Source organism: Nuphar pumila, chromosome 5 (genome assembly GCF_984573655.1).
Source record: "Nuphar pumila chromosome 5, dmNupPumi1.hap1.1, whole genome shotgun sequence".
Classification (NCBI taxonomy): Eukaryota; Viridiplantae; Streptophyta; class Magnoliopsida; order Nymphaeales; family Nymphaeaceae; genus Nuphar; species Nuphar pumila.
The window spans coordinates 53,830,973-53,849,441 of record NC_143253.1 but is presented as its reverse complement, the minus strand read 5'-3'; the positions used below and the strand labels follow the sequence as shown (position 1 = coordinate 53,849,441).

The 18,469-nt window shown below is 36.5% G+C and overlaps 2 protein-coding genes across 2 annotated transcripts in view; one reads left to right on the top strand and one right to left on the bottom strand.

Moving 5' to 3' along the window:
• Positions 1-2,763: 2,763 nt before the first annotated feature.
• Positions 2,764-18,469, bottom strand: part of LOC149837611 (uncharacterized) — a 131,474-nt gene continuing 115,768 nt past the window's right edge. Inside the window, exons 10-12 of the mRNA XM_090006145.1 lie at positions 5,211-5,595; positions 3,591-3,709; positions 2,764-3,119 (exon numbers count right to left, since the gene is read on the bottom strand). Coding sequence (XP_089862271.1) covers positions 5,530-5,595 — 66 coding nt within the window. The 3' untranslated portion in view covers positions 2,764-3,119; positions 3,591-3,709; positions 5,211-5,529. The remainder of the gene's footprint in view (positions 3,120-3,590; positions 3,710-5,210; positions 5,596-18,469) is intronic.
• Positions 8,693-9,621, top strand: LOC149837613 (pollen-specific protein C13-like). The gene is made up of 2 exons (XM_090007441.1): positions 8,693-8,929; positions 9,022-9,621. Exons 1-2 carry the CDS (start codon positions 8,767-8,769, stop codon positions 9,351-9,353), a joined length of 495 nt encoding a protein of 164 aa, XP_089863567.1. The 5' UTR covers positions 8,693-8,766; the 3' UTR covers positions 9,354-9,621.

Below are 18,469 nucleotides of genomic sequence, written 5' to 3'. Positions count from 1 at the left end.
TTTGGACATAAAAGGACTCATGAAAGATACTTGTATCTTGCATGAATATGTAAGCACATACATATGAAAGTGTTATCTATGCACATCATTGTTTAATATATGTGCGAATGTGCATTTGAAAGCATGTGAAGTGAATCCATAGTGGCATGTTATTCATGATTTTTGCATATGAATGCATAGATGATCAAAATGGATCATCAGGGGTTGTGCGAGCCTCGAGCATGTGTTATTCTTTGTTTGAGATGTTGTTATGCATTGTGATATTACTGTTCTTATTGTACTATTCTATGTTTCCATCGACTGTGGTCCCGTGAAGAGCTGTGCATGTTGATTTGCGAGCATGTGTTATTAATTTTGATGTTGAATTGCAAATTGAAGAAGATGAATTAATAACAAGATAAAATAAATTAAATAACAATGTAATATATTTTTCTCGATGTCCCTTCTATAGTATAAAAATCTTGGACATTGGGGTTTTGGAGAACCGTGAGGATACTAAAACTTCGTGTGCGTTGTTGTTGCCCCTAAACCCGATATTGAGGTTCTTCTCCTGACTATGGTTTTAAGAAGAATCTGTCACTTTGATTGGGGGTGGTGTGTAGACACATCTATTATTTTGGTATACCAAGAAAGTGACATTATGGTTGTTGATTTTTATAGTGTCCCGACATTGGTTGTTGATTTCCAATGTTTTGATAGATGGAGTTGATTTCTGATATCGGTCGAGGGCTAAGTTTGAAACTCAGTAATAAAATATAACTTGTGTGTTAAGTTAGCCTGAGAACCCTACTTGACATCGGCAATTCTTACCCGTTTGGAGTATCTGCGAATAACGACAATAAAAAGAGGAACTTAAATTGTGTGCATTTAATAGAAACATGCATATGAAAAGAAAACTCTGATAAAAGATAATAATTTATTCATGCATTGTACTGAAATCATGCATATTTCCGCTATGCATTAGATCATGCATATTTACTTGTTCTCTTAATTGTGATATATTAATGAATGCATGATGGTTGTTTCCGAATGCAGACAAAATATCTTTATTGCTTAAATTGTGGTATATGTTGTTTATTAATTTATTCTCTCATGCTTAATAATTGTTTCATATTACATGAATAGTTAATTGAGTTATGAATTTGTATTAATTGCATCCCTCAAAATTATTGTATGAATCTTATTTATGTTTTTTTTACTTATTTATTTCATTAGATGAATTCATATAACGAATTCTTTGAATTTTGACACCCCTACTTTTATGTTTTTCGCAGCCTCGGATGCCCAGTGAGGCGATCTACTTTGAGATGAGCTACGAGGGGACTACACGACTGTTTGACAGATATCTTTGGACAGCGTGACTTTTCTTTTTGTTTTATTTATATTTTATTTGCTTATATCTCAGATTCTATGCATTTTAATAAATAAAGTTTGGATTTAGTATGGTTTGAAAGATGAGTATAAGATCCCTTGTGGTGATGGTTGTATTTAACTGTAAGGGCTCTAGGTTTCTAGGAATGTTTCTGCACTTGTTTAAAAAAAAAATTATCACTTTTTCATGAGTACGAGTTGGAGTCGTTACATTTGAGGCAAAATTTTTAGAATTTTCAAAGTTATAAATCAAGAAAATACACACAATATTACATTTATCATGCCAAGCAGCAAGCTAACTTGACAGGCACTACATTGTTTAGGAGTATGCTGACATGACATGTTCGTGTTGTTATGAAGAACAGTTTCTATCATGTATTTTGGGCCTTAGGGACATAGGATTTGCTTGCCTTATGGACAACTATTCCCTAATGCTTTGTTTTCCTCCACCTTGTTCTTTGTAAATTACGGTGCTTGCAGGGTTTGATGGTGATGGTATGTATCTGTTTTTTAAGATTTTGCTGACGATGCATGTGCTATGTACTTCTGTGATTATTTTTTCCTGCTTTTTTTTCCTTAAAATTTGGATCTTTGATTAATGTATAACTGGATTAATATGTGCCCCTTACTGTTATTGAGGATATGGATTCTCATTATGGACGAATCGGCTCATTAAGTGGATTTGGTAAACTGTAGTTTGCAAGTCATAATCGATTCAACTTAAAGTGCTTTGCACATAAAAAGAAATTATAAAGGATACAACAGAATCAAAGCAAAAGTGCATGTAAACCAAGGTGATGCAATCTAATACATTTGCAACTCTGCAGCTAACTTCACCCTATGGGCCAACCAAACGTTCATGTCACAAATCCACTAAGCCAATACAGTTGGAAATAATCATAGGTTGGACATGCCACAAACTGTGGCTCATGTTCCCTTTTGATGGAAATAATGGCACTGCTCTGCTGTGAGTTGCAGCTTTTCCTTTCGGAATAGTATATAAGTGGATACGTTGCGAGAGCAATTTTGGTTAATATTCAGGTTTCTAGAAAATAAGTTTTCTACAAATAAGCTTAGTTGGAGTAATATGTGACTTCTAGACCATTTATCTCCCAGACCATCACGGATCCCTTTAGACATTTCGGACTCCTTTAGAAAACATACTTTCATGTGGGTTTTGTTTAATCTAAGCTCATAAATATGATACAGAGTTACCTATTATAAATAAGTTACATTAAAACTCTAAATGATTTATGCATTCCAAAACATCTCTCTTTAATATCTCTCACTCTTCCTCTCTTCATAAACGTCTCCCTCTCTTCATACATGAACACAAGGGTGGGATGCCACAACCTTCCCAGCAAGATATCATATCATTGAAAAATGGTGAAAACTTAAAAGGTTAGCCAAATCTAAAATAAGTTATTGAATTTAACAATACACATGACTTTGCTCTCAAAAAACAATATACATCAGTCTCTCAAAAAAACAATATACATCAGTCTTAAACATTCAAAGGTTTGTTGGCCTTCAAACAAAGCAACTACAATGCTAAATAAGAGATAATTTCTGTATGTCAAAATGAACCAAAAAAGCCCACTTGCACACCCTTCAGATAACTGTCTACTGGACACCACAAAAAAGCCACCAACACCCCACAATCACACATTCCATCATTTCTTCTAGCTTCATCGCATGCCAGATCAAGAACCATAGCAAAATTACAGGTTAACAGAATCTTGATTTCCCTATGACAAATAAAAAGCCATTCGAAATTAGAAAGTGAAATCAATGAATGAACAAAAAATTTACATTATGTGCATGCCACATCAATAATCATGCAAAGTATAGTTTCAATGCCATGGAGATTAAAAAACATTACTTGGTAAAAAAATAAAATAGAGCAACAATTTTAAGTACATCAGATTCTCAGTGCTATTCCAATATTCATGCACATTTTTTTCATTTGGGGATTCTCTTGCAACTAAACAAAACCACAGATATCCACACTTCTAGTGCACTATTTTGGTGGAATCAACATAACTTTCCGACAACACTAGTGCATTACTTAGTGAAGTTAAAGAGCAGGTTTTAAAGATGAATAAACTAGAGTTTGTGTAATATATCATAAAAATAATGATCTTTGAGAAAGGAAGAACTGAAAGTGATCACACTAATACAGCTTTCTGAAAGGCACTAGAATATCATGAACAAGGTACCATTAGTCAGTTCATAATCTTAAGCAAATTCCATTCACCATGACGACAAAAGAGCTCTTTTAAATGCATGTAGAGGTAACCAAAATTCCACCATTAGAGATTAAGCCTTTAAAGCAACCCTGAAATTGAAAAACGTACAAGAACATCAAATGACTAAGAAAAACCAAATATACATGAATTAAAAAATTTAAGTGCAAAATAATAAGACCATGCAAGTGACTGCCACTTAGTAATCCTAGATTTGGTGTTCATTGCTTGTTCCCTATAATCAATATGCATAGAACACGATACAATCCATTAGCATAGTAAATGAGTGCAAACAAAAATAATAGCAAAATTCAATAGTTATGCATAATGTAGTATCTATGTCACATGGGTGCGGGTGCGGGGATGCAGCACTTCCAAAAAACCCGGTGCGGGGGTGCGGCAAAAAATATATATATATATATATATATATATATATATAGAGAGAGAGAGAGAGAGAGAGAGAGGACTTATAACCAGTTTTTTTTTGCTGGTGTGTTTGTTTGAAGACTTGTTACCCACGTTCTGATTGTTGTGTACTTTGGTGCAACAGGACAAAATTGATGAGCTGAAAGGATTGGCAATCTGATCGACCCAGCCCGTTGTAATCTGCTGACTGTCATGATTCAATCATGTCTGAAACTCCCTGGTCTTCATGAAAAAGATATAAGTGAAAGGTTTGATGTGGTTTGTTGGAGAGAGAGTCTTCACGAGGCCTACGGCTCCACCGCCACTGGCTAGGGTTCTTCAAATTTCATTTTATATACAGTTGCACACAGATCTCCGGTCTGGACTCTGGATGACGGCTAAAAGAAATTTATTGGATTTGACATGTGGAAAAGAGAGGTCTACACCAGGCTACGGCTAGAGCACCCATCTCGTCAGGAGAAAAGTGAATACTAATAGCCACCAAGGCTACAACCACCATTATCATTTATTATGGAGAGAGAAAATCCTTGACGAAGAATGATCTGGATGGTTGAAGGATAAAGACTTCAAAAGGCTCTTCAATTTTGGTTTTAATTTTTGAGGAAGATGAATCATCATTTCCAAGTTAACACCAACGTTGCGAATTCATTGTTTGGAGGCAGGAATAGCATGGGATGCCAACAAAGCTCGTCAGATGTTGTGGACACAAGTGCCCCTTTATAAAACAAGAGCAGCAGCAGCAAGCAGGCATCCACGCTTCGGCTGTTCCGTCCTTTCATTCTCTCATCACTACCTGCAGGGATCCAGCAAGGGGTGAGGAGAGGTGAAGAATCTGGAAGTCCTCGTCAGGGAATAGGCAACTCTAAAGAGACAAAAGCTATCAAAATCAAAATCAAAATCAAAGTCAAAGTCAAAGTCAAAGTCCAGCAAGGGGCGGGTCCTGATGCGCGGTCAGCTGATTTTTTTTTTTAAATTCTGCAGCCCATTTCATAGGGCAAAATGTAAAAAACAAAAAAATAAAAAAATTGGACCAAAATGACCCTGAATGCGTTCAACGCACCCAGGGACGGGTTGACCACACCCGGTGCCACACCCACATCGACACGGGTGTGGCACCTGTCTGGCTGAATCCCTATCCCTATGACATAGTGTAGTATAGTATATTACCCATGCGTTTTATGTCAGGACAATTTCTTTTATCATGATTGGTACTCCTACAATGTTTGCATGCTCTTGGTGGTGCTTTCTAATGCTAAATCCAACACATCTGCTGTATGTGTGATAAAATTCATATGCATCTTCCTCACTATCAAAACTCATTCCAAGTTGAGGTTTTAACTCCAATGGAACTATTGGGCAAACGTTCCCTTGAGTCATTGGCAAATCACCATTGAGTTTCTCACTTATTTTCAGGTCATCATCATCATCATCACTTGCATCAGATACTTCAATCCTAATTGCATGATCTTCTGGTTCTCTACTCATGTCACCATATGTTCCCATTCCAAGAAATAAAAACATCGCCTTCCTCCATAAAAAATTTAATTGCAACCTAATATGAAACAATGAGGACAACAATCATAACCAAATTAAACAAACAAAAAGGCACCCCCTAAATTAAACAATCACAACCTAATATGAAACAAAAAAAGAATATGCAAGTTTATGATAAGCAACTAAATACACTGATCCCCTGGCATGGGAGAATACATTTTTAGGCTAATATCTCACGGTTACCGTATACAAAAAGTAACCGTTTTTATAAGAAAAGTAACAGTTTCACAACTAAAAAAGATCTGAAACGTCTTACATTTATATCCAAAAGTGATATGAGCACCACCATATACTTAACCATGGCACACATTTATAGCACATACTGAGAAGAGAACCCAGAACAACAGGGCCCTAAGTCAGAAAAAATAAAAACAGAAAGCATGATGAGTGCACAGGTAATAACTAAAGTAGATGATTTTGGGTAAATGATTTTGGACTGCCAGTATGAAAAATAATGTAGCAAACATTTATCACGATTCAGGGCTACATTAGCAGTCCCAACAACTGAAACTTCTTGATGAATTAAAAGCTACAACATAAAAAAATGTTACTGTGACGACGGTTTTATCTCAGTGTTAATGGAAAAAGAAAGAGCAGTAGTGGTGAAGTTACATAAACCTGGCTTAAGTTCGTCAGTTGGCGGAAGTAAACTAAACGAGAGAGAGATTACAGGAACATGCTAGAAATCTTCAAGAGACCATGTTTATTGATGTTTGATAAGCTCAAACAACATTCCTTCTATTTTCGGTAGTAAATCTGAAAAATGAGGCGTACCCAAAACAATTTTTTTGCACACCAATTAATATGAAACAAATTATTTTTCCATTGTCACCAAAACAGACCCCCTTTGTAATGTTCTTTGAATGTCCGTGACCATTTTGGTCAGATTTTTTTACTTCAAATGCACCCAAAACCTCCAAATCTTATTGCCCCCTTCTCTCTCGGATTCTAAAACATCCTTAAATTGGTGTTTGTCTTAGATTTGAGATTTAGGATTCTCAAACATGCAAGATGAGTTGAAGTGTATTAGACAAATCTCTAGAAAGGATATTTGGGATTTTATCGGGACCAAGACCCAACCACCAAATTGGAGACACCCATCTTTGGATATGATTTAAAAAAAAGAGTTATCTTTACCTAATATATATATATGATAAAAAAAGGATAGAAATAGGGAGCGTGCGAGCAAGAGGCTCTACCCATAAGGAGGGCTTCGGCACCACAGCGAAGATCAGAGACCCGTCGGGTGAAATGGCGGTGGTGTTGACATAGTCTGAGCTTACGGTTGGTCATATTCCAGGAGCTGGCGAGGTGGGCCCGATGAGCAGCGGCATCCAGCGAGCGAAAATAGGGAAGAGAAGGAGTCCTGTGAGGGGAAATAGGGAAGATAGGGAGTCCGCTGAGGGAAAATAGGGAGAGAGAGGCCTCCGGCGAGCTTCGGAAGGGGAAAGAGGGAAGAGAGGGGAAAGTGGAAGAACAATCAAGAGAGAGAGAGAGAGAGAGAGAGAGAGGTTCGTAGTTGGGGAGCACACAGGGGGAGGTCCCAAGGGCGGGAACCACTTTGTTTTTTTGTTTAAAAAAAAAATAACAAAACCAACAACGTTCAAATGTTTAAACACTGTTAGCGTGAACCGTCGATCAAGTAGATCGGACAGTTCACGTGAGAGTGGTTCTACCAACCCAAATAAGGGGTTAGGAGAACGCATTTCTCATATCGAGAATGATTTTTTATTGATTAAGAAAATAAAAAAACAAGGTCATTTTTACGCAGAGGCGCTGCAAACAGTACTGCTGACCATCCGTCTTTGGATTTCTGGAGATGGGCACCACATCCATCTGAACTTCGAGGAATGCCAAGATGATCGGCTGTCCAGCAGGTTGCTGCATATGACGTGAAATCTCAAAATAATTAGGAACTTGCAAATCTGAACTAAGGTCACGTGACCTCGTGTATAGACCTATCTTTTCTGATAGAGCTGGCAATAGTTAAGGTAATCACGGGATGTGCAATCAAAACAGAAATACCAAAGATCCGGTTGGTTTCTCTTTACCTTCTTGCCCAACCCAACACCCCCCTAGTAAAGACGTGAGGCGTTGGTTTCAGAGAGAGAGAGCAGGGACGTAAATGGTTTGGGACTTCGGATGCAACCTGATACCTGACCCTAATCCAAGTTTATTAAGTGAGTTTGGTAGCTCTGGAACAAATTTTGCGAGATTAAATAGCTTGAAAGTTTAAAACGGCAATTTCTTGTGAGATTTTCAAATCATGACAAATATCACGATATTTACAGTTTTAGCAGATATTTATCACGAGATTTTTATTTTTAAATGTATTTTAGTTATATTATATTATAAAATTTATTTTTTTATATTTTTGTATTTATTTTTTATTGCAGAGATTTTGCCAAAAAAATGCAAGATTTATGAAAATTTTCAAGATCTCCCGAGTTTTTGACTCCCAAGATTTTTGCAGTTTTTAACTTTTGTCACTATGTTTGGTAGTCAAATTTGGATCTGATTAATAATCGGATCCAAGTTTGGTATTAAGTTTTGCATTCAAATCTGAACCCCAATCTGACTAAAACCCGACCCGATTAGGTGTAAATACTGTGTTTTAAGTTGGTCTAATCTGAGTTTGAAACTTTGAATTGATCTTTTTTAATCTGAATCTGTTTGAAAACTAGTAGTAGCTGAGATGAGATGTGGCAGCTGCCAAATCCTTCCATGTTTTAGTGTAAATACAATGCCACTTCTCATCCCAAATGCATTAACTCCTATCCCATCTACCAGGTGCTTTGCAACTCCTATAACAGTTCTTAGATTCCACCGTTTAAATCCCTCAGAGCACGCCAGACTTCTTAAGTTGATCGGAAATTAATTAATACAAAAAATTGAAAATACGACCCCCCACATGCATTTATACTAGTAATAAAACCTACCCTGGTGAGGGAAGATTCGGAAGGACATATCCGTCATTATAAAAATAAAGGGCACCATTGCACGACTTAAAAATAAGGGACAGCTCAGACGCGCAAAGAGCTGGCAAACCTGTGCTTCTCATCAATAAAATAACCCATCGACAGACGACAGTCTGCCTTTCTTTCTCCTCCAGTCCAGTCCTCTTCTACTCCTTCCTCAGGATTCCCCCTCCCTCACTCTCTCGGCATCGATGGCTCGACCCATGGTGATGTTGGCTTACCTCTGTCTGCTCTCTGCAGTGGTGGGGATCGCCCACTGCTCCCAGCCCCAGAACAACTTCATCGTCCAAGGCCGCGTTTACTGCGACACCTGCCGCATCGGATTCGAGACCCCCGCCACCACCTACATCGCAGGCAGGCTAGATCTGCCTCCTCTATTTTCGGTTTTGCCTTTGGGGATTATTTTACCTTTTGATTTCCTTGTTTGTGATGATGGATTGGCACAGGTGCTAAGGTTAAGGTCCAGTGCAAGGACAGGACCAGTGGGTTCGTGACGTACAGCACCGAGGGAGTGACGGACGGGACCGGGACGTACCGCATCGCCGTGGCCAACGACCACCAGAAGGAGATCTGCGAGTCCGTCTTGGTCGGCAGCCCTCAGCGCGGCTGCACTCAGGTCCAGATCGGCCGCGAGCGCGCCGGGGTCACCCTCACCCACAACAACGGCATACCCTCCGCCACCAGATACGCCAACTCGTTGGGCTTCGTCGCCGACAGGCCCCTCCCCGTATGCGCAGAGTTGCTCAAGCAGTACGAGCTGGACGAGCTGGACGACTAAGATGATCGGTCGTCTTCCTTACGTGAAATAAGAAAAAAAAATGTTATGTTGGTAGCTTTTATTTTGTTTGATCTTGGCATCTCTAGTATGGTAGTAGTGTTGTTGGTATGGGGATGGTGTTTGGATCGGGCAAATGTATTGTTTGTTCTTTCAGTTTTCGGAATCGGGGCAAGTTGAAGTAGATGATGACCTTTTCGTGATCTGTCATGCGCGTTTGTTGGTTGCTTGAGGATTAATATATGAGTAAGAACTCTTTGTTTTTGCTGTCATCCTTCTAGTGGTGGAGTGATTCATGTTCATCTACCGCTCTTGGACACCAGCATTAATCACAAACAAATTCCACAAGATTAGCATAAAAGCTTTTCTGGCTTCAATGGGCAGGGGGGATTTCAGGGGCTTTACCCTTTACCAATTGGAGACCTGCCAATGCATTGTCAGTGACGAGGGGTTTTCACCAAAAAAACGGGAAAAAATGCATGGCAATTTCTATGGGCGATTGACTCCGTTCCTTAATCAGCCCATTGAAGAACTTGTAAATTTGAGATGAGATTAAGACTATGATGTGTTCACCAATTTGATTTTTTTTTTCTTCTGGCATGACAAGTTAACCGAACTGGTAGGTTTTCTATTTTTAAGGCTCTGTTTGGAAGCCCTGCGTAGGAATGGAAACACCATTTTCATGTGTTGCTAAAATAACGTTGTGCCAGAATGCGGTGTTGGGAATGGAGATGCCTTTTGTTTTTTTCAGTGAATGGTGTTGAAATGTGGCGTTCTGATCTCCACCTCCATCAGTTTGCCAGCACCGTGAGGCTCACGTAACAAAGTGTTGGGGAAACCGCGATGCGTTGCTCATAAAAAATCGAGGGTTCTGCATAAGCTCACCACCAATTCAAGGATCCCAAACAGAGCCTTGATCTGTTTCACAAATATCAACCTTGCTGTTCTTGCATGCATGAAGTCATTCGCCGTTGACACTACTTTCTTCGCAATCTTATCAAAGATATCAAAAACAAACTTTATAGTTCAATTTTTTAGCAAGTCTATTGATAAAGATCAATTGTTAATTCTCACGTATAGTTTTTTTCAAAGATTTAATATATCAAACCACAAAACCAGACAATATTTTGAATTAAAGAACAATAATTTAAACTTTATTAATTTAATAAAATATCAAATAGTCTAGGACACCAAAAATCTTCTATCTCAATATTGGTCCTCTGTCAAAAACCCAAACATGGGTTACAAGACAACCAAAGTTTTTTATACGAATTTTTCTAAAAAATCAAACAGTAAAAAAAATAAAATAAATCAAATTCATGCATAAATTTTAAAAGAATATCGTAATTAACAACTTATCATAATCAATTTATCATTAAGCATTTGGCAAAATATCATGCAATAACAATTATTATGCAAAACAAAATAAGCATGAATGCATGAACTAATGCCAAACAGTAAATATGCATTATTCAATGCAAAAACAACTTATTAAGTTATTTATCAGAGTTGCTTTTGTATGCATGTCTCTATTAAATGCATATAATTTTAGTTTTTATTTTTTCTTAAACCCGCGAATACTCAAAACATGTATAAATTTTTGAAGTTCAAGTTAAGTTTTTAGTTGTAACTTAACACACAAATTTATATTTTATTACAGGGTTACACACTTGTTTTTCGATCGATATCAGAAATCAACATCATTCATCGAAATATTAGAAATCAACATCTAATGCCGAGACATCAGAGAAATCAACATCCATTGACACCACTTTCTTGGTATATAAATAACTACAACTGAGTCAACAACAACACCCCAAGCAAAGTGGCTAAATTTCTCTAAAACCGTAGCCGATAGGTGAACCACCATATCGGGTTCAGGGGCACAATCGCACACAAACTTTTACTATCCTCATGGTTCTCGAAGACCTCCATCCAAGATTTCTATACTATGGAAGGGACATCAAGGATGAGATTAATTACATTTTTTGGTCTCTTTTACATGTTTAAATACTTTCAAGTTTTTTACACAAGAACCATTTTGCAAATCAACAGGCAAAACCAATTTTGAGCCTAGAACCGCACAATTAACAGTGTAATTAATTTAAAAAAATATTAATTTTAAAAAATAAATTTTTGTAATATATAAATAAAAGCAACAATAAGTAGAGCAACACTTGCTCCTGGCCTACACAACCTGCAGTGGTTCACATCTGGCCACCAACTCATCATAAAAGTGATTTATGCATTTTGTTGCAAAATTTCAGTGAACATGCATACACACATTGTTTCAAAACATATTCACAATACATATTCAAACACATAAATGAATGCACATAAAACCAAACACATATGCATGCCAATTGATGCTCGCATAACGCATTAACATGATCAATTTTTATGCAAAATATTCAAACATGCATATGATCATATTTATGCAAACATCAAATAAATTTCAGATTCATGCGTATGATATACACAATTGCAACATGACATTCGAATGCATAATCATGCATATCCAACTAAATATGTAATCAAATACATAAGCCTGCAGTCAAAATAAATGTTAACTACATGATAAATCTGTTCAGATTTACATACTATGAAACTCGGCAAATCTGGTCTGATTTACATACTATGAAACTCGACAAAAACCTGATCAGGTTGGCCTACTATAAAAGTTGACAAATCTGATCAGATTTGCATACAAGTAAAACTTGGCAAGTTTTATCTGATTTGCTTACTAATAAAAGTCGACAAATCAGATTAGATTTGCATATCATAACACTGGGCAGATCTGATCAGATTTGCATAACAATAAAAATCGATAAGTCTGATAAGATTGTGCATACACAGAAATCAACAAGTCTAGTCAGATTGCACACAAAAAAAATTAGCAAGTCCGATCAGATTGCAAATACACATAAATCAGCAAGTCTGATCAAATTGGCATACCAAAACAACTCGACAAATGTGATCAGATTTGCACATAGATAAAACTCTGCAAGTCTAATCAGATTTATACATGCCAAAACATTGCAAGCTTGATCAGGTTCACACCCACATAAGGGTTGGCAAGTCTGATCAGATTTGCACATACCAAAACATTGCAAGTCTGATTAGGTTCATACCCACATAACGGTCGACAAGTTTGATCAAATTTGCATGCGCACAAAACACCATAAGTCTGATCAAATTTGTACCCAATAAGGGTCGGTAAGTCTGATTAGATTTGCACCAAATAAAGATTGACAAGTTTGATCAGATTTGCTCTCAAGTGAAACACTACAAGTCTGATCATATTTGCACACAAATCAAATTTTGTAGATTCTGAAATAATAAAATATTTTCAGCAGCATGAATAAACAAACAAGTTTAACACACCAAAACATGTTCAACAGTATGATCAAAGGTCGACATATATATATATATATATTCAGCATGAAAAACCATTAAAAGAAAATCAACATTTATGTGAAAAATACATATGCCATTGTCTAAATAAAATCGACAAACTCAAGGAACAATATAAAATTGTTACTTTGTGAACATACATATTCTTTTTAAACCAGATTTTCCTTTTTCCCATCTAATACTTATACATAAATTAGTTTGTACGTATTTCTTTTCGTAAGAACTTAAAGAGAAATTTGCACCTTAATCGTAGCACAGAAAAAGACCAGAAAGAAACAATGGATGTATGAAAAACAGGGTTTTTTTTTCTTTTCCTCTCCTTTTCTTTTCGCTTTTTTTTTCTCTTTCTTTCTTTTCTCTTTTTTCCTTCTCTCTTGCCCCACATGAGTTTGGGGTTCTCATATCTTATTCCTCTCTCTCTCTCTCTCTCTCTCTCTCTCTCTCTCTCTCTCTCTCTCTCTCTCTCTCGAACACGATTTTCTAGAGAGAGGGAGAGACTAACCCCTTTTTATATTGGTTCCTTAATATTTTGATTTTATTATTTTTTTAATTTGACTAAATCTAGAAGGTGACATCCCTCTAAAGAAGCTTAAGTAAGTAGAATTCTACTTTATGTAGAACTCTACATTATCTTCTAGATAATATAGAATTTATTCTTTTCTTTTATTTATTATTTAATTATTAATTATTTTATAATATTTTAAAAATATTCCAGAGGGTGTCACCACCTTCTAGAAGACTCCATAGAGTAGAGTTCTACCCTAGGTAGAACTCTACCTTATCCGATTTAAAATTTAAATTAATTTTAAAGTTTTAAATCGGCCACGTATGAATTTTGGATTCAGATCTGAATCCAATATCCAAATCCATATGGATCCTACCTAGACTAGATCTTTGTCAATACAGATTCTGGACCGAATCCAGATCCATATTAACTTAAATCAAACAGAGTGGATTCAGTCCGATTCAATCTAGAAAAAGCCAAAATTAGAGGCAAGTCATTTTTGAAAAATATAATTCTTGAGCTAACTGTAATCCGAATTTGAAAAAATAGGCCGCCAATGTGCTCAGTATTCTGAGGCACACCAAACGGTGTACATACCTATTTTTTCTTGCATTTAAGCTGGATTTCACTCAATTTTTGCTTAAATTTAAAGGTTAAAAATGAAAAATTTCTCAAATTATAATTGGCTCATCTAGGTCTTGTCAGTGGGCTCTATGCCACACCCAGACCCAACTGACGTCACCTATAAATTAATACATTTTTTATGATTTTTATCAATTTAATTTAAAAATCATGGAAAAATACATGATATTATACTATGGATATGGTAAGGAATGAAAAAGATGTCTACTAATAGCAATAAATTACTTTTATTTGGTAAAATGTCCTTGCTCTTCCCTTCCTTTCCTTCAGTTGAGTAAGGAAATAGAATAAAAATGAATTACACGTTGATCTTCAATATTACAAACAAAGGGGATTGATTTCTTGAAAGATAGAGATCAATAAACGGAAAATATTGATATCTTGTAATGCCTAACCAGGTGGGCTCGAATATACCTGGTTCAGTCAGGAAATGGAGGGATGGGACCCTTCTCTCTCTCCCATTAAATGGGCAGTGAGGAGAGGAAGGGGCCCCACCTTCCCTCAGTTAATAGGGTAACCCCCTCTCTCCTACATATGGGTAGTGGGGAGAGAGGGATAATCCTCTCTTAACGAGAAAGGGGTTACGAAGGGGAAACTACCTTCACCCATGACTTATAAAAGTCATGGGTTTCCTCTCCCTCAATCTCATTTGAGGTGAGTAAGAGAGAGTGTGTAAAGTCATGCATTTTCATACTTAGTCAATTTAAAAATTTCTGGAAAATTAGGTTAAGTCTAGGAGAAAATCGATGAACATCCCATATTAGGAAAGGAATAGTGGAGTCTGGGCTTGGCCTAAACCCTATCAACAAGGTCAATATGAGCCAACAAAAAGGTACTAAGGAGTTTTATTGTCAACCTTTAAATTCAAGCGAATTTAAAGAAAAATTCAAGTTAAAATCAAGCAAAATTCAAAAACAGAATTCGAAATATATGTCGTTGGATGCGTCTCAAAATTTTGAGTCCAACAATATTTTATTTGTCCCAATCTGAGCTACGATTGGCCCGAAAAATCATTTTTTTAGAAAAGGACCGCCTCGACGGGCTGGGTTCTGATTTGGATTGGACTGGATCTAAGTCCATGTGATCTGAATTAATATGGATCTAGACTCAGTCCAAGACCCATGTTAATTAGAAATTGATCCATACCAGAATCCAAATAAAATTTGGATATGGATTTAGATCTCGGATTTGAATCCAAATCTAGATCCAATTTTAATATAGCTTTAAGTTCGAATTACAAGGTTAAAAATAAAGTAAATTTAAAGTTGAGAGACCCCCAGAGGGATAAGGCATCCACTGGAAGCTTCTGGATGCTTATTTAGCAAGAAATAAGTCATAAATAATTAATTTATTATTTAATAGATATCAATTCCGAATTTCAAAACTTACCTTTTAGCTAGAATCTACCCTGACCTTAAAGTAAGGAGAGAAAAATGTAAGCCATGGTAAAAAGAAGTAGGAAAAATATTTGAAGTTTGAAAATTTACCAAAAAATAAAGATGGTTAGAGTAAAAATAGGGAAAGTAGAAAAAGGTGGAGATAGAGTAGAACCCCTAAAGAGAGAAACCCTAGAGGGCCTCTCATATTTTGAAGAAAGAAAAAAGAAAGGAGAAAGAAAGAAAGAAAAGAGGGAGAGAGACAAGGGAAAAGAGGAAAAGAAGGTAAAGAGAAGGGAAGGAGGAGGGAGAAGCCATCGTCCTCTCTGAAGCTTCAAAACTCTCCGATCCTCTTTTTCAAGCATCAAAAAAAGAGGTACGGGTTCATCTCTTTCGATTCAAATAGGAAAAAAGAGCTTAAATATGATTTAAGCGATATTCTATAAAATGATCATGAATCTGGTTCGGTTTTTCATATTTTAAAATAAAGAAAACCAATATATACATGGTGATCTAGTTGTATTTTGGATTTAAGATGCGATATCCATATAATAACGTGCTTTGTTTCAGATTTATGTGCATATGCACGCATATATATATGAAGATACATATATATGTGCAACAAAGCTTGTGGTTATATATATATATATCATTCCAGAAATGATTTGACGGATCTGGACAGATCTGCCCCCTATCGGTTCAGAACAGAACAGGATAGATAGGACAGATCTATCCCAATGTTATTTCCGTCCATTATGGACAGATCTGTCCACTACCATGGAGGACAGATCTGAAAGGAAGCACTGTGAAAAAAAAATATACATTTTCAGTTAAAAATAAAATATATATATAGTTGGATTTTGTGCTTTTGGTATGGGACAGGACGGACAGTTGTCGAGTCCCAGCCTGGACAGTCGACTACGACAGGACAGTCTATTGTCCAGTCCCCGATGACTGTCCAGACAGTGGCTAAACCCTGTTTAACAAAAAGAAAAATTATATGTTTATATGTGTCTTTAAATATATAACATATAGGTATATATGTAACTTGAAAAAAAAATATATGTATATCCAGTGGGCTAGACCATGCCCAGCCGATTGGTCGGCTGGGTTCTGTCAGAGGGGGGTCTGAGACTGGGTCGACTGGGCTCAGATCCGAACCTATTAACGAAAATAAAATAAAATTAGGTACATATAAGAATATATAAATATGTATATATATATATATATATTTATATATGTCTATATATATTTATATATGTATATACAGGGTGTGATCCAGCCGAGACGGCTGGACTGAGTTGGGTTAGTTCGGCCCCAACCGCATGATCGGCTAAAACTGGTACACTGTAGAAAAAAAAAGAAATGTATGAATATGGGTTGAGCCCCTATCAGAGAACTAATGAAAAACTGGTGGGGCTCTGCATGTTTGGTGGAAGCTGTTAGTGCATGTTACAAACTTACTAGGTGTTGGGGTGTTGCAAGATCAGAACCAGTGTTTTGTTGTGTAACTGGCAGCATGCCTATCAATAAAACAATAAAGGATAGCATCTGGGCAGGTTCATGACCTGTTCAGGCCCAACCAAATTGCAGCTCGGCTGGGCAAATGCATATTTTGTCAGCCAGCCAGCTGCTCGGCTGGGCAGATTCATGAAAGAGAATATAATATATACATGTGTATGTAAATCTGTACCGAAGCGGGGCAGATAGGCAGTCTATCAGGCCCAGCCAAACTCGGCTCGACTAAGCAGAGAAAAAAAAAGTATATAGGTAAAAGAAAAAGAGTTCTAGACCGATTTACAAAGTCTAAGTTCGTACATGGTAAGTAAGTTGGTTTACGCAGTCTAAATTTCAGAATTTGTACTTGCAACATGTTCAGCCTTTGACATATTAAACACTTAGATATAAGTCCGTTGAATGTGCATCTTTACATATGTGTCTAGCTTTACATACATGTGCATATTTACATGTATATTCAGATTTACATTTTCAAGATGACTGCATATTGGATGCTCATGATTTTTGTCTAGATTCATATGTGTTGGAAAATCATGGTTGGGTGTCATTTTATATGCTAAAATGTGCATGTTTATTACCAGAATTACATGTGTTAATAGTACAGATTCTATATATGATAAATGGTAGATTGATACATGTGAATTATGCAGGTGTGTATGTCTATACATGGTTCAGATTTTTGGTACATTCATAGTGGACTGATATGCATGTTCACATATGAGTATTGGAACATACTCATGAATCTACCAATGTTGTCCCAGTGCGGGCAACATCGTTTGGACCCGGTGGGTGAGTTTTTCACCCCGAACTTACCGAAATGGCAAAAAGGAAATTTTAGGTCATGCATGAGTATGACTTTTAAAATGTTATTTACATACCTATGCATGAAATGAAAATGTAAATCCTGAAAATTTAAGTTTTTGTTGTTGCACTTGCATGATCACGTGAATGTTGCATATCGAGTATGAGATGAATCATGAAAAAAAAGTTATATTTTTGCAATCATGTGATCATATGCATGTGAAATTTGTTATTTATGTACATTCTTGGTTAGTGTGTGAATATTGAATGATTGTATGAGTGGCATGCTCATTATGGTTTTTGCATTAGATGCATCAGTGGTTAAAAGTGAATGTTGATCTATGCTTAGTTTATGCATAGCAAAAATCAACTTAATATTTTTAAACTGATTGCACTATTTAATGTGATAACGTGTCGTGGTTCCGTGATGAGTTTCACATATTGAATTGTGAAAAAAATATTTGGCTTGTACATGTTGAATTGCAAAACAAAGAATTGAAATAAATTATTATTTAAATGAAAAGATAAATGAGAAAACAATGTAATTAATGTTCTCTTGGATGTCCCTTCTTTAGTGTGAGAATTCTGGACTACGATTTTGGAGAATCGTTAGGATACTAAAACTATGTGTGCAATTGTACCCCTGAACCCAACTAGGTGGTTCACCTCCCGACCACGGTTTTAGAAAGATTCTGCCACTTTGCCTGGGGGTGGTGTGTAGATATAGTTGTGGTTATTGGTATACCAAGAAAGTGACATTAGTGGATGCTGAATTTCCTATTGTCCCGACATTAGATGCTGGGTTCTAATGTTCCGATGAATGATGCTGAATCCTGAAGTCGGTCGAGGGCCAAGTAAGAAAC

What these genes read in the sequence shown, in the direction of transcription:
- LOC149837613 (XM_090007441.1), top strand. Translation starts at nt 8,767, where the DNA reads ATGGCTCGACCCATGGTGATGTTGGCTTACCTCTGTCTGCTCTCTGCA. An exon ending in CGCCACCACCTACATCGCAG is followed by an intron (nt 8,930 to 9,021) that starts GCAGGCTAGATC and finishes GGATTGGCACAG; the next exon opens with GTGCTAAGGTTAAGGTCCAG.